Source organism: Electrona antarctica, assembly GCF_951216825.1.
Source record: "Electrona antarctica genome assembly, chromosome: 13".
Lineage (NCBI taxonomy): Eukaryota > Metazoa > Chordata > Actinopteri > Myctophiformes > Myctophidae > Electrona > Electrona antarctica.
The window spans coordinates 42383740-42396281 of NC_136794.1; the positions used below are offsets into that span (position 1 = coordinate 42383740).

At 42.1% G+C, this 12542-nt stretch overlaps 1 protein-coding gene across 1 annotated transcript; it reads right to left on the reverse strand.

The window, feature by feature from the left end:
- Nucleotides 1-3042: 3042 nt before the first annotated feature.
- med11 (mediator complex subunit 11) lies at nt 3043-7079 on the reverse strand. The gene is made up of 3 exons (XM_079518076.1): nt 6798-7079; nt 5161-5291; nt 3043-3586 (listed from the first exon to the last, which is right to left on the reverse strand). The coding sequence occupies exons 1-3, from the start codon at nt 6865-6867 to the stop codon at nt 3443-3445; spliced, it is 345 nt and encodes a 114-aa protein (XP_079374202.1). The 5' UTR covers nt 6868-7079; the 3' UTR covers nt 3043-3442.
- Nucleotides 7080-12542: the final 5463 nt, after the last annotated feature.

A 12542-nucleotide genomic window follows, 5' to 3' on the forward strand; every position in this document is an offset into this window, starting at 1 on the left:
AACATATCTATATAATGACACTATACATATTAACTATACATATATACTATGCTATACATATGTAGGCTACTATGATGTGCTATGACTATATACAATGCAATTATTGTGTTGTCTACATGACATGCTATAAGTCTGTTTCAAATGCTATCTAAGTCTAAAAAGTGCTATCTAAGGGGGTAGGATAAGTGCTATGGGCCATGATGGAGTCTGAAAAGGTGGGTCTTCAGACTACGGCGGAAGATTGGGAGTGATGCTGCAGTTCTGACTGCAACGGGGAGTGCATTCCACAGTTTTGGGGCCAGAAGGGACACACACACACACACACACACACACCGCTATCAAGGTGAATGGAGGCGTTTAGAGGTATAGTTTGCTGCTAAATGCCTAAATTGTAATTGTAGTTTAGTGCAGTGGTTTTCAACCCTTTTTCGTATCAAGGCCCTGTATTTTTCAGCATTTGATCAGCAAGATCTATTCTACAATCTCATGTGTCGCAATTTATTTTTAAAGGTTTTGAATAGGACTTATACAAAAGTGATTAAATAAAGTAGAGTTCAGTTTAACTGTTAAATATGTATCTATCAAAAAGTTCTGTTAATTTTTGAGTGGTGCAAACCACTCCAACAACCAGCTTTGTCTGTATGTTTGTGTACCTGTGTCCCTACGTGTCCGTGCAAAGGTGAGCATGGTTACTATGGTTAGTGTGTGACGTCACTGACATAGCTGATCAGACTAAATAAGACCTTGCAACACTCTTTTGCAAGGTCTATTTCAAAATAAATGTAGACAGATCTTGCCAAATATTCAAATGGAGGGGGTTCCTAGTCTTTTCAAAGGTTGAAAAGAAGAAGTTAAAAGAAGAAGTTAACATAATACATTTGGGGGTCCTTGACATGAAGCGGCCGGGTGCCACAGTAATGGCCTGGCTGGGGGCAAACCCCCAAAAGGTGGTGGTCAACCTTTTAAGTGCCAGGAAGGACGTACCAACTGCCTCTTCCCCCAGTGTGGGCTGCTGTTGAACATCAGTAGAGAATGTACAAAATTACAATGTTCTTTTATGCTACTTATAAGAAACCCATAAACGTATCAAATAATCACCTGGTGTAGTCATTGTATTTAAAGGGGCATTCCACTCATTTTCAACATTTTACTATGTCATTAATATACCTTAGAGCTGTTGTGTGGAAATAATAAAAAGGTTCCCCCATTCTGTGTTTCCTAGAACTAAAGGTCTGAAAAAAATCATTAACATGGTGAAACACATCTTGATGATGTCATCAAGATGTGTTTCACCATGTTAATGATTTTTTTCATAATTACAGCTCTAAGGTATATTAATGACATAGTAAAATGTTGAAAATGAGTGGAATGCCCCTTTAATTCATAAAATTAACATAACTATAACTAAATGCATTTGAAATTCAAAAATAGCAAAGAATTATTCAGGATTTAGCAAAAATAGCCGATCTACATCTATAAGCTAAAAACGTGTCACAGTGCAATGCGTTTTGAGCTTGTAGATCGGCTATTTTTGCTACAACAATAATATGCAATGTGGCCCTCTGGAGTGAGTATGGAAATATAGTGGCCCTCTGGAGTGAGTATGGAAATATAGTGGCCCTCTGGAGTGAGTGTGGAAATATAGTGGCCCTCTGGAGTGAGTGTGGAACAATAGTGGCCCTCTGGAGTGAGTGTGGAACAATAGTGGCCCTCTGGAGTGAGTGTGGAACAATAGTGGCCCTCTGGAGTGAGTGTGGAACAATAGTGGCCCTCTGGAGTGAGTGTGGAACAATAGTGGCCCTCTGGATGAGTGTGGAACAATAGTGGCCCTCTGGAGTGAGTGTGGAACAATAGTGGCCCTCTGGAGTGAGTGTGGAACAATAGTGGCCCTCTGGAGTGAGTGTGGTCTTTTCTACATACATCGGCAAAGTGGGCAAACGCATTGTTCAAGAACATTGATTTTCATACATCAGGACAGTAATTTTATACATTTACAAATGCGTTATAAAAATTATAAAAACACAAAGAGCATTGTGGGAAGAATATAGGCAAAACCTCCAATTTATTTTAATAAATCATTTGCAAAAGGCTATTTTGTTGGCATTTTTTTATTTTGATTTCCAAAAAACACATGAATTTAATAGTTTCTAATCTAAAGCAGTTTTAATTTAAAAGTTAATTGATACAATGTATGTATTTACATCAAACCAATTTTGGATTCCTAACTCCTTTTCAAAAGCATACAAAAGTTCCTTAAACTCTTCCCAGAGTAAAAAACAACAACAATTGTATTATCTGCAACAACAAAAAAAATACAAATTTGCTACATTGCAAAACTCTTTTAAACCATGCACTGTACATATTGTATCTAAACACTGAATCGCGCAGGACCATCCGGTTTATTGAAGTTTGTATTGTACGTTATGCAATGCATTCTGTGCTGTAAAAACAAGATCACTTTTCTTCGGGTCCCAACGGCTACAACAAAGGACTTGTGCCGGGGCAAGTTGGGTCTGCCATTTGCCTGTGTCCAAATTCTGTCACTCATTCACTACTTCCTACAGGACTACAGTGAACTAAACAGCAAAAATAATAAAAAATAAATCACACCATAATGTGAAGTCGAGCGGTGCCTTTGGAGTCAAGCACAGGGTGTGTGTGTGTGTGTGTGTGTGTGTGTGTGTGTGTGTGTGTGTGTGTTGCAGTGGTCAATGGGTTAGTGCATGGTGTGAATGGCCCAGCATCTGCAGAGGTCAATAGGCCGTAAGGGGTATATAGGTCATACTCTAAACGGACAGACGGGCGGGCTTATGATGTCTATGGTGACCAACAGCTATGTCTGTCCGTCCGTCCGTCCACGGTCCATGTATGTATACATGTCCATTTGAGTATGGATAGCTGCAGTATAGCCTCTTGATTGAAACATGCGCACGATGGAGAGGGCCACTCTAGTTCCACACTCACTCCAGAAGGCCACATTGCATATTACTGGTGTAGCAAAAATATCCGATCTACAAGCTCAAAATGCACCGCTGTGCGGCGCTTGTAGATCGGATATTTTTGCTACACCAGTAATACACCAGCTATTTTTGCTATTATTTGAATTGAAATTCTTAATTATTTTTTGGTATTTTTGAATTGGAATCCTGAAATGTATGCCTTTAATTATAGTTATGTTAATGAACTAAATACAAATAAATTGGACAATTTGAATACTTCTCTACTAATACTGAAGTAATTCAAAGCGGGTCATATGCATGCATATTTGGAATTGTAACAGCTGAAATCAATAATATATCAGTAGTCTGATATTAACCCTAGGGCCGAATTAAGTGAGGGTTGGAGCCGCACGTGGCCCTCGGGCCACCAGTTGCCCATGTATGTATCAAAATGAAAGACTTCTTCACACCGACCCCCCCTCCCCCCTCCATCCTTCTCTGTCTCACGTCTGCTGGTCCAACATCAGCTCACAGGTGCAGCCCAGCTCTCCTAGTTTGACCTTGGCATACTCTGCGCGGTTCAGGGCCATCTGACAGTCCTTCCTGGCCGAATACGTGGAGCCCTCGTGAGGCTGACCTGTAGCCACCTGGGTCGGGGCGAGAGTAGGTAGGGGTGCAGCACTTAATCCAACTGATCCATTCAATTTCATCGATTATAGGGATGCACCGATATGGACATTCTTGGCCGATAACCGAAAATAACAATTTAGCCGATAGCCGATACTGGTACCGATATGTTTATTTTAGTTTTTGTTGTTTTTATTTCCCCCTTTTGTGCCAGGGAAACAAATAACAAATCTTCAATACAAGAAATAAATGTTCAGAATCTATGCTTATCAACAACAGATAAATATCGGCTACTGCCATCGGTTAATTTTATTTGCCGATACCGATATTGAACGATAACGGCTGATACCGATATGTGACCGATACATCGGTGTATCCCTAATTATTATTATTATTATTGTGATGGCCACCCTAGCAGCCACACAGTGAGACAGTGAGAGTGGATGGAACTAACTTGACATCACTTGAAGCGTTATGTCCGCCCGTGCCCAAAGGGGAACCAGCTGCTCCATATGTGCTTATAAAAGAGCTTATGCATATAAACTAGAGGGCGGTCTGCCCCGCCCCCAGCTATTCATTTCAATGGAATTTGCTCACTGGCCGGCGTTTGAAGCACCCGGAAGAACGCTCCATTTGGTGCCCAAATGCGGAAGTGCTAAGCTCCATGAACGCGACCTGAATAGATTCATGAACGGCTGCCTTGTGTTGAACCTCAGCTGCTCGCTATTTTGCTCGTGCATGTACTTCAACTTCACCGATTCAGAGCCGCTCTGGGGCCCTGCTCTGAGGGCCCGCTCTGGGGGCCCGCACTGGGGCCCTGCTCTGAGGGCCCGCTCTGGGGCCCGCTCTGGGGCCCTGCTCTGAGGGCCCGCTCTGGGGCCCTGCTCTGAGGGCCCGCTCTGGGGCCCTGCTCTGAGGGCCCGCTCTGGGGCCCTGCTCTGAGGGCCCGCTCTGGGGGCCCGCACTGAGGGCCCTGCTCTGAGGGCCAGCTCTGGGGCCCTGCTCTGAGGGCCCGCTCTGATGAGGACAGGTGGTCTGCACCACATTCTCTCTGCTGCACCATAGGGAGGGGCAAGGGTTCATAGGTTTGATTTTTGTCATTAGGTTTTGGACAAAATGTGTTTTTTGGTATTTCAGTATGTCGCGAGACATGGCCAAAGCATTTCCGGGGGTCCCCAGTCAAAAACGTTGAGAACCCCTGCAGTGGCCTGCACTATGGCATATACACATATCTGTCATTCTGGTTATATCGGCTGTGCTGTTCAGTTCTGTTGTTTAAGTTGATCTAATTTGTTTTGGGTCCACTTTTTGATATTAGAAAATAAAATAAAAACATTACATAAAACGTCTCCTTGTGTCTGTGCTGAAATAGCTATGTTTACTATTTTTGGAAAACATTTGAAAAAGTGTGAACATTTTCTACCTGGAAAGGATGCCACGGGTTCGACTCCCGATCCCGACGGTCTTTACTGCGTGTCTCCCCCCATCTCTCTCCCCATTTCCTGTCAGCCTACTGTATACCTATCCCTCTATAAAATAAAATAAAGGTGAAAGCCACAAAAAATACCTTATAAAAATAATAATAATTGCCTACCTGTGTGAGGTATCGTATCTGAGAGCTCAGTTCACTCTCCACCCGGTTGATGGAGCTCTGGAACTGCACCAGCTGTCTGTCCAGGAAACTGGCATTGTGTTTGTCTTTGGACAGCTCCAGAACGATGTTACCTGGAAGCACAAACAGTCAGCGTTCTGATCTACAAGGGCTGTCACGATTACACATTTAAGTTGACACACAATGACACAAATAATTGTGATTAACGATTTAATTTTGTTTTGAACACTGGAACGTTAAAATTTGTATTTCTGTTTGCCCAGTGCACACCAATGGGTCGAGAGAGACGCAAGTCGACCCAAGTGATTCAATTCAATGGCTGCTTGAGCCCCCCACCACACGTATAAACTGTACTTTTTGGCCAGAAAGGGATTCTTTTTCACCGGAGGAAAAATATTCTCTGAGGCAATTCTCTGGGCAATATCGGTAGAAGGCGCAGTGGAGTAACAAAGTATTTCTTTCCCGCTGGAAACAAAATCCCCTTTTGACCAAAAAGTACCGTTTATACGAGTGGTGGGGGGCTCAGAGTGCTCCCACTAAGGAAAGTAGGCATTCTAATGACACAACCCGCCTTTGTTTTGTGGAGTAGCGAAAAGGTTATTTTTATTTACGCTAAAGACGAGAGGCTGGTCTGCATTCATGCGAGCGGCGGAAGTCGAGAGTAACATAGCTCTAAATGCAACGCAATAGAGCTATGAACCAGAGCTAGAGTTCCAGGTGGTCCCCAGCTACAAGATGGAGAGTTGGTAACCAAATGGCGTTTCAACGCATTAGAGCTATGGACCAGAGCTAGTCCGTGGCTCAAATGCAGAATAAATAATGGGCCTTGATATGAAGAGGGTTGAAAATCACTGTGTTAATGCAGTGGTTCATAAAGTGGGGTTCTTGAGGGAGTTTCAGGGGGTCCCCAGCTAAATGATAGTTTGGAACCAAATGGACCCTTATGGGTCTATAACTCTTGAGTGTAGCCTACAAATCTCAGAGTATATACTCTAAGGTACAAATTAAATGAAATGAAATTAAATGATTACTATATTTACCCAGGGTATCTGGGCTAAGCTCAAGAACTTGTTTCCAGCCAGGCCCTGCTCATAGAACATTTCATCGTAGTGGTTCAATGCCTTGTTCAAGGGCACTTCAGCGGTGGTAATTTTAACGTGTCGGACCGCTGATTCGAACTGGCGACCTTCCGGTATCAAGACCGCTCCGCAATCCGTTCGGCCACCGCTGCCACATGGAACCAAACGAGTCGATTTGGTTCCATTTGTACACTCTCAGAGTTAAATTAACATTGATTGTACAATATAAATTGGGGTCTCAGAGATAGAAATACAATTAAATGGGGGTCCGTAGACTAATGCATGTCAAACTGCATGTAGCCCTGGTCCAGTGCTTAGTAAACTGCATGGATGGAGGTCCTTGAAATTAAACGGGTTGACAATCACTGCTGACACAAATCTTCTCTTATGGCTTATGGGGGGTCCCTGGCATATCTTTTCAAATGGGGAGTCTGCGGGCTAATTGGTGACAATTTGGGGGTCCTTGAGATGAAAAAGGTTGAACACCACCACTGTGTTAATGGATGTAATCTCATTAATTGGTGTGAAACGTGAACTAACCAGCGCACTGTAGAGTCGTGGCGATCTCTTTCTCCACCTCCTCCAGACTCCGCAGTCTCTCGTTTGCCATGATGTGAGAATGAACAATGAACTAAACTAAACTCAAACACACGCCACCGACCAACTTCAATCTCTTTCAGATGTCTTTAAATAAATAAATGTGACGCTCTAAATTACTTCTTAAACGGAGACAAAAATAATGGCAACCTGCAGCAAGCAACCAAACAATAATAACGTGCGCACAATTGTGACGCAATCGCAGACGGGCAGGCACTAGGTGATGACGTAAGGAGAGCGTGCGTGTGTGTTGCGTCCCAAACAGTTTTTTATTCTAGTTTATTTTGCTAGCTTTAGTTATAATAATCATTTCTTCTTCTGTTTTCTACATGAATATAACCACATTATAACCATATAAAATGAAATGGGAGTTAAATGCTGCAATTTGTAAATGGCAAAATATGACTCCTAACGTCGTTGAAGTGGGACTCATCTAAAAGACCATCCCTGCATCCCGGGACTCATTACATTGAAAACCTATTTACATCACTGTGTGTGTGTGTGTGTGTGTGTGTGTGTGTGTGTGTGTGCGTGTGTGAGTGTGTGTGTGTGCGCGCGCGCGTGTGTGTGTGCGTGCATGTGTTTGTGTGTATCTGCTATTTTGGGCTAATCTTCACCTCAGAATACAGTATGCTGGGGTCCGTTCAAATGGTTTTCATTTTGTCATTAGGCCGGCCTATAGGCTAAAAAAACTTTTTCATGTCAAGGACCCTCAAATTGACACTAATTATAACGCGGACCCCCATTTGAAGAGATATGCCATATTTAATGTAATTTCTATCTCTGGGACCCCAATTTATATTTTAAAATCAATGTTAATTTAACTCTGAGCGTGTACAAATGGAACCAAATGGACCCTAACCTAACGGGTCCATTTGTCCATCTGTACATGGATCCATTTGGTTCCTAACTATCATTTAGCTGGGGACCCCCTGGAACTCAGTCTCAAGGACCCCTGGGGGTCCCCGGACCCCACTTTGGGAATCACTGCTCTATATGACAACCTTTCATTGTCGATTGGGCTGCCTAATGTGAGCCGTACAAACCTTCTGCATGCGGGAACAGTTCTGCACACACACTGCACACAATAACTCGGGCCCTTCGGATGTCACAGTCAGTGCCGGCGGCCCCTTGATGGCGTGCACGTTATAAATTGAAATGGGTGAAACATAGCTACCTCTGCTAACGTCCATATTTGGGCATAGGTTTTGCGCTTGTCTTCGTTACGTCACCTTCGAAGCATATATATAACGACACTGCTACATGTGGCCGAACGGATTGCTCGTCACGGCGCGTCTGGCAACGACATTTTAATGTTTAAGGATAATCAAATATTGATGAAACGCCAGTTAGAGAGCCTCAAAGAAGAGATGTTTGCAAAGCAGAAGATCTGGGATGAGGAGAAAACACAACTGGTTGAGGAGCTGCAGACATCGGCTAAAAGGTTAGTCTCTGCAGAGCAAATGATCAAAGCCATGGAGATGGAGAATACAGATAAAGAGCAACAGTTCCAGGAGATGGACATGGCCCTCCTTCAACTCCAAAAGAGGTTGGAAGGGAAGGAGGAAGAGCATCACTGCATTGAGATAGAGGACAGCAACAGAAGGGGCTTGTTTGAGAAAGACAACACCTGGAAAGAGGAATGTGAGCAGCTGATAGGCCTGTGGAGAATAAGCAGCGACAGCTCTCACAAAGAAACGCTCACCACAGAGAACAGACAGCTCAAACAACAACTGGACCTTATCCAGGAGGAGCTGCGGACCAAAGAGACTCAATGGTTCTTGGCATTTAGCATGGAGCAGGAGAAATGGGGGAAGGAGAGACGGACACTAGCTGGAGAAAAGGACGCTTTGGCTAAGAAGAATGAGCAACTCCAATACCAACTGCAGTTGGTGTTGGACGAGCTGAGGAACCAAAGAAACTTGTTGGCGCATCATGCCACAGGAGAAAGTGGACAAGGGGAGAGAGAGACTAGCCGGAGAAAATGAGACTTCGGATAAAGAGAATGGAAAACTCCAGTACCGACCTCTGGATCGACATCCAGATTGATAAGCTTCTAGTCTAGGCTGAGGAATGAGGATCTGCAGTGCCTCAAATTGGAAGCTGCATTACTGTTCTGAAGACCTAAAACAAACTGCTACGACTGCTACTCGGCCTCGAGACCATGACTCACCTATCACCGACTCACTTTGCTAGTTTGGGATGGCACAGGGTAGAAGACAGGATTAAGCAAATGTCAATTGGATTGGTTTTTAAGATACTCTGAGGATCAGCGCTCACATACCTCTAACTACGTCTCCAGAGTGAGTGACACCCACAGGCAGAACACCAGAGGGAGCTCCTCCGATCTGGTACCCCCAAATTTAGCACAAACATGGTCATTACAGTCCCTAACATCATCCTTCAAAAAATGTGAATCTCTGGCCTGAAAAAGCATCTGCCAGAATATTTCAAGCCGCCTTTTACCCTTTTCCTGTATTTTCTCCTTTGTAAACTATAGCTACCGATATTTGTATTTTTCAATGACATGAAGGCCTATTCATGTGATGATATTTTTTGCTCTGTTGATGAATTGAATAGGACCACAATGTAAACCAAGTCCCCAGGACAAGTGTGTTACTGTAGCCTACTTCCGTGCTGTTTACATTTTCATCTAATAAAGTATTCAATCAAACAAGAAACTGGAGAGTCAAAACAAGGGCAGGATAATTATATAAGAGAAAAAACATTAAGCTGGAGCAACCTTTTTTTGGGTGAAGAAAATAAGTTGTTGTTTTCCACTTGGGATTTAACAATATTTCCATTATCGTGTTATCATAATAATAATAAATGTCTCAATATTATCGTGGGCCAAGGATGGCATCTACCACAGTTATTCAGCCTGAAAACTAACATTTTGTTTGAACAGCAGAGGAGTAATGAGAGTGAAACAGCCTGCCAATACTTTTCTAGCAACTCTCTCGCTGATTGTTTTGGTTATTCACTAGCCCCGTATGGAACCTCTCCCTCCGCTATACTGTAGATCGGGTCATTGTTGACCTGGCATCATATAGTGTTTATAGTTTCAATGTACAGACTATTGACTTTATTGTTTTTGGATATTATACTGTTAGACCGATGATAGGTTCTTGGTTTACTTATATTCCTGGATTACTATTTCTATGCGTTCAGTGCATTACTTTGTGTATTGTCCTTGCTTTATTGTAAATCGTCCTGGATTAAAGAGCGTCTGAAATGCCTAAGTAAATTGTAAATTGTAAACTAGTCGTGCTATAAATGGTAGCAACTAAGAGACACTATAGCTAAATGTGGCACAAAGCCTCAAACAAGCATCCATATCCTGTGCATAATAAGTAAACATTTGTAACAATTTCTTTCATTATTTCTTTATTAATTTATTTTATTATTATGCATTGTGATAAATACTGTATTGTGGACTTGTTATCGTAATATTATATCATGGTGTGGGTTTTTTGAGGGGTGCGAGCACCCTCCAACGCTTGGCTTTGTGCGCTGGAGGGGCTACGCCCGGCCTGGCTTTGTGCCACATCATGTGGCAGCCAAGTCTATGGACTTTTTTATGTTTGCTTGTGCGTGCCCCGCGCAACGTCATGTGGCAGCCACAGTGGGTGGGTACCACTGTGACATGTCAATGCGTGGTAATGATTGGTGTGCAATGCATTATACTTGCCGTTATTAGTTATTAGACCCTTAATTATGTGGCTTTGTGTGTGTGCCCCCTGTGACTTCATCACAATACACGTTCATCGTGATAAAAGGACGGTGCTCCTCGCTTCACACAACTGTGATTTTATTTGTATCATTGATAAATGGTACATTTATATAGCTTTACAGGTGGAGGAAACCATGCAAGGCACCAACGTGCTCATCAGGAGCAATTAGGGGTTCAGAGTCTTGCTCAAGGACACTTCGACACTAACCCTGGGGGAGCCCGGGTTCGAACTGGGAACCTTGCGGTTGCCATCCGGTTACTCTACCCCTGAGCCACTGCCGCCCCATTATCATTATTATTACATCTCCATTTCCCACCCATGACGGGAGTGGGCAATAGGGACATAATGGACCAGAGTCGAGGGCATGTCTGTACGCAATGCTGAGCTGGACATCTGACCATACATGACACAAACATTAAGATTGGCCGGAATGGGACGATGTATGATGATAAAAACGCCATCTCACTTCGTCATCTTCGTCATCACATTATCTCACCTCACCTTTTTTGCCATGTTTAGTGATTTTATTGAGCTTCTGATAGAATGATTCTCCTGGGAAAGTAGATAAAAGTACGTATTAGGTTAGTTAGGCTATTTATGCTAGTAACAGGTTATTATAGATTTGAGATGTGATTCTTAGGCATTTATTTGTTCAGTGTGTATGTGTAGCTATGGCTATGGGGTAAGATGAGCAACTGGGTTTGAGTAAGAAATGATTGTAGCTATCTCCAGTGGTGGAAGGTTATTAAATACATTATTAACTCAGGTTCTGTACTTAAGTACAATTTTTAGGGACTTTTACTTTACTTGTGTATTAATTATTTTCATATTGTATACTTCTCCGATACATCAAGTTACTTTGGTGAAAATAGTTGATCTACAAGCTTATAGATCTGTTATGTTTGAAAAGGTTGGACAAATGAGTGCTTTTACTTTGGTATTTTAAGTATATACTCAAGTAAAAATGTAAACGCAGGCCTTTTACTTTTTGAGTCTTTTTTACATTGTGGTATTGTTACTTGTACTTAAAATATTACTTAAGTACTTACGCTGGCTACACCACTTTGCTTTCTTACTGTAGAGGGAGAAAGTGTTTTCAGTTAATTTGGACAATTGCTATTCTATGAAGATTATAGAATCATGGGAATCATTGTATGATCAGATTCATACAAAACACGTTCTCAAATAAACATGAGAAATTGCATCTGAGCCAGTCTTGCATATTTTATTTTGGAGTGCCGTTTTTCCATTTAGTTGGTTTATGAGTTAAAAAGTGATTAATCTCACCCTAACCTCCTTTACATGTATTCGTATTGCTATACCAATATCTCTGTAGTAACGTATAAACAACAATTTGAGACAGACAAGACAGACACACATGCCAATTGAACGTCAAACGGAATTTTAACCATGTAAGACCCATCGAAAACATATTGGTTCTGGTGACCGATGGTGTCCTAATGTGTTAATGTGTTTTCAATTACTTTTTACATTTCTTTTTAATTCATGTTTTTGAAAATGAAAAATACTAGGGTTCACAAGTTCCTATAAATTCTACTTGTAACCATACACTATGCCTCATTATTTGATGGGGAATGTCAAATAGTTAAACCAAGATGTGTGGAAATTTAAGATTAATTTGGCAAAAGTACATCGTTTGTGAGATTACAGAAAACTTGGCGAAGAATGTAGGCTGGGCTACAATGGATGTACGTTTATAATTGATTATATACCTGGTAATTACCAGTCCAATGTACTGCTGGAGCAGTTCTATTTAAATGTAGTTTTAATAACACAGTGCTAAGTAATTCCTAAGGAGGAAAGTCATACGTAACATGGAGATTAAATTCTTCAGAGGATCTTTCTATACAGTACATCCCATTCCAAAGGATCATGTGTTCATGGTATCCTATACAAGCAAATAGACAAGACATTGTTGTGTGCGGTGTGTATT

Excerpts from the sequence above, each read along its gene's own strand:
- med11 (XM_079518076.1), bottom strand. The coding sequence starts at position 6,867 with ATGGCAAACGAGAGACTGCGGAGTCTGGAGGAGGTGGAGAAAGAGATC. Across the intron at positions 5,292-6,797 it reads CACGACTCTACAGTGCGCTG|GTAACATCGTTCTGGAGCTG; the intron begins GTTAGTTCACGT and ends TTGTGCTTCCAG. Across the intron at positions 3,587-5,160 it reads AGATACGATACCTCACACAG|GTGGCTACAGGTCAGCCTCA; the intron begins GTAGGCAATTAT and ends GCCCCGACCCAG.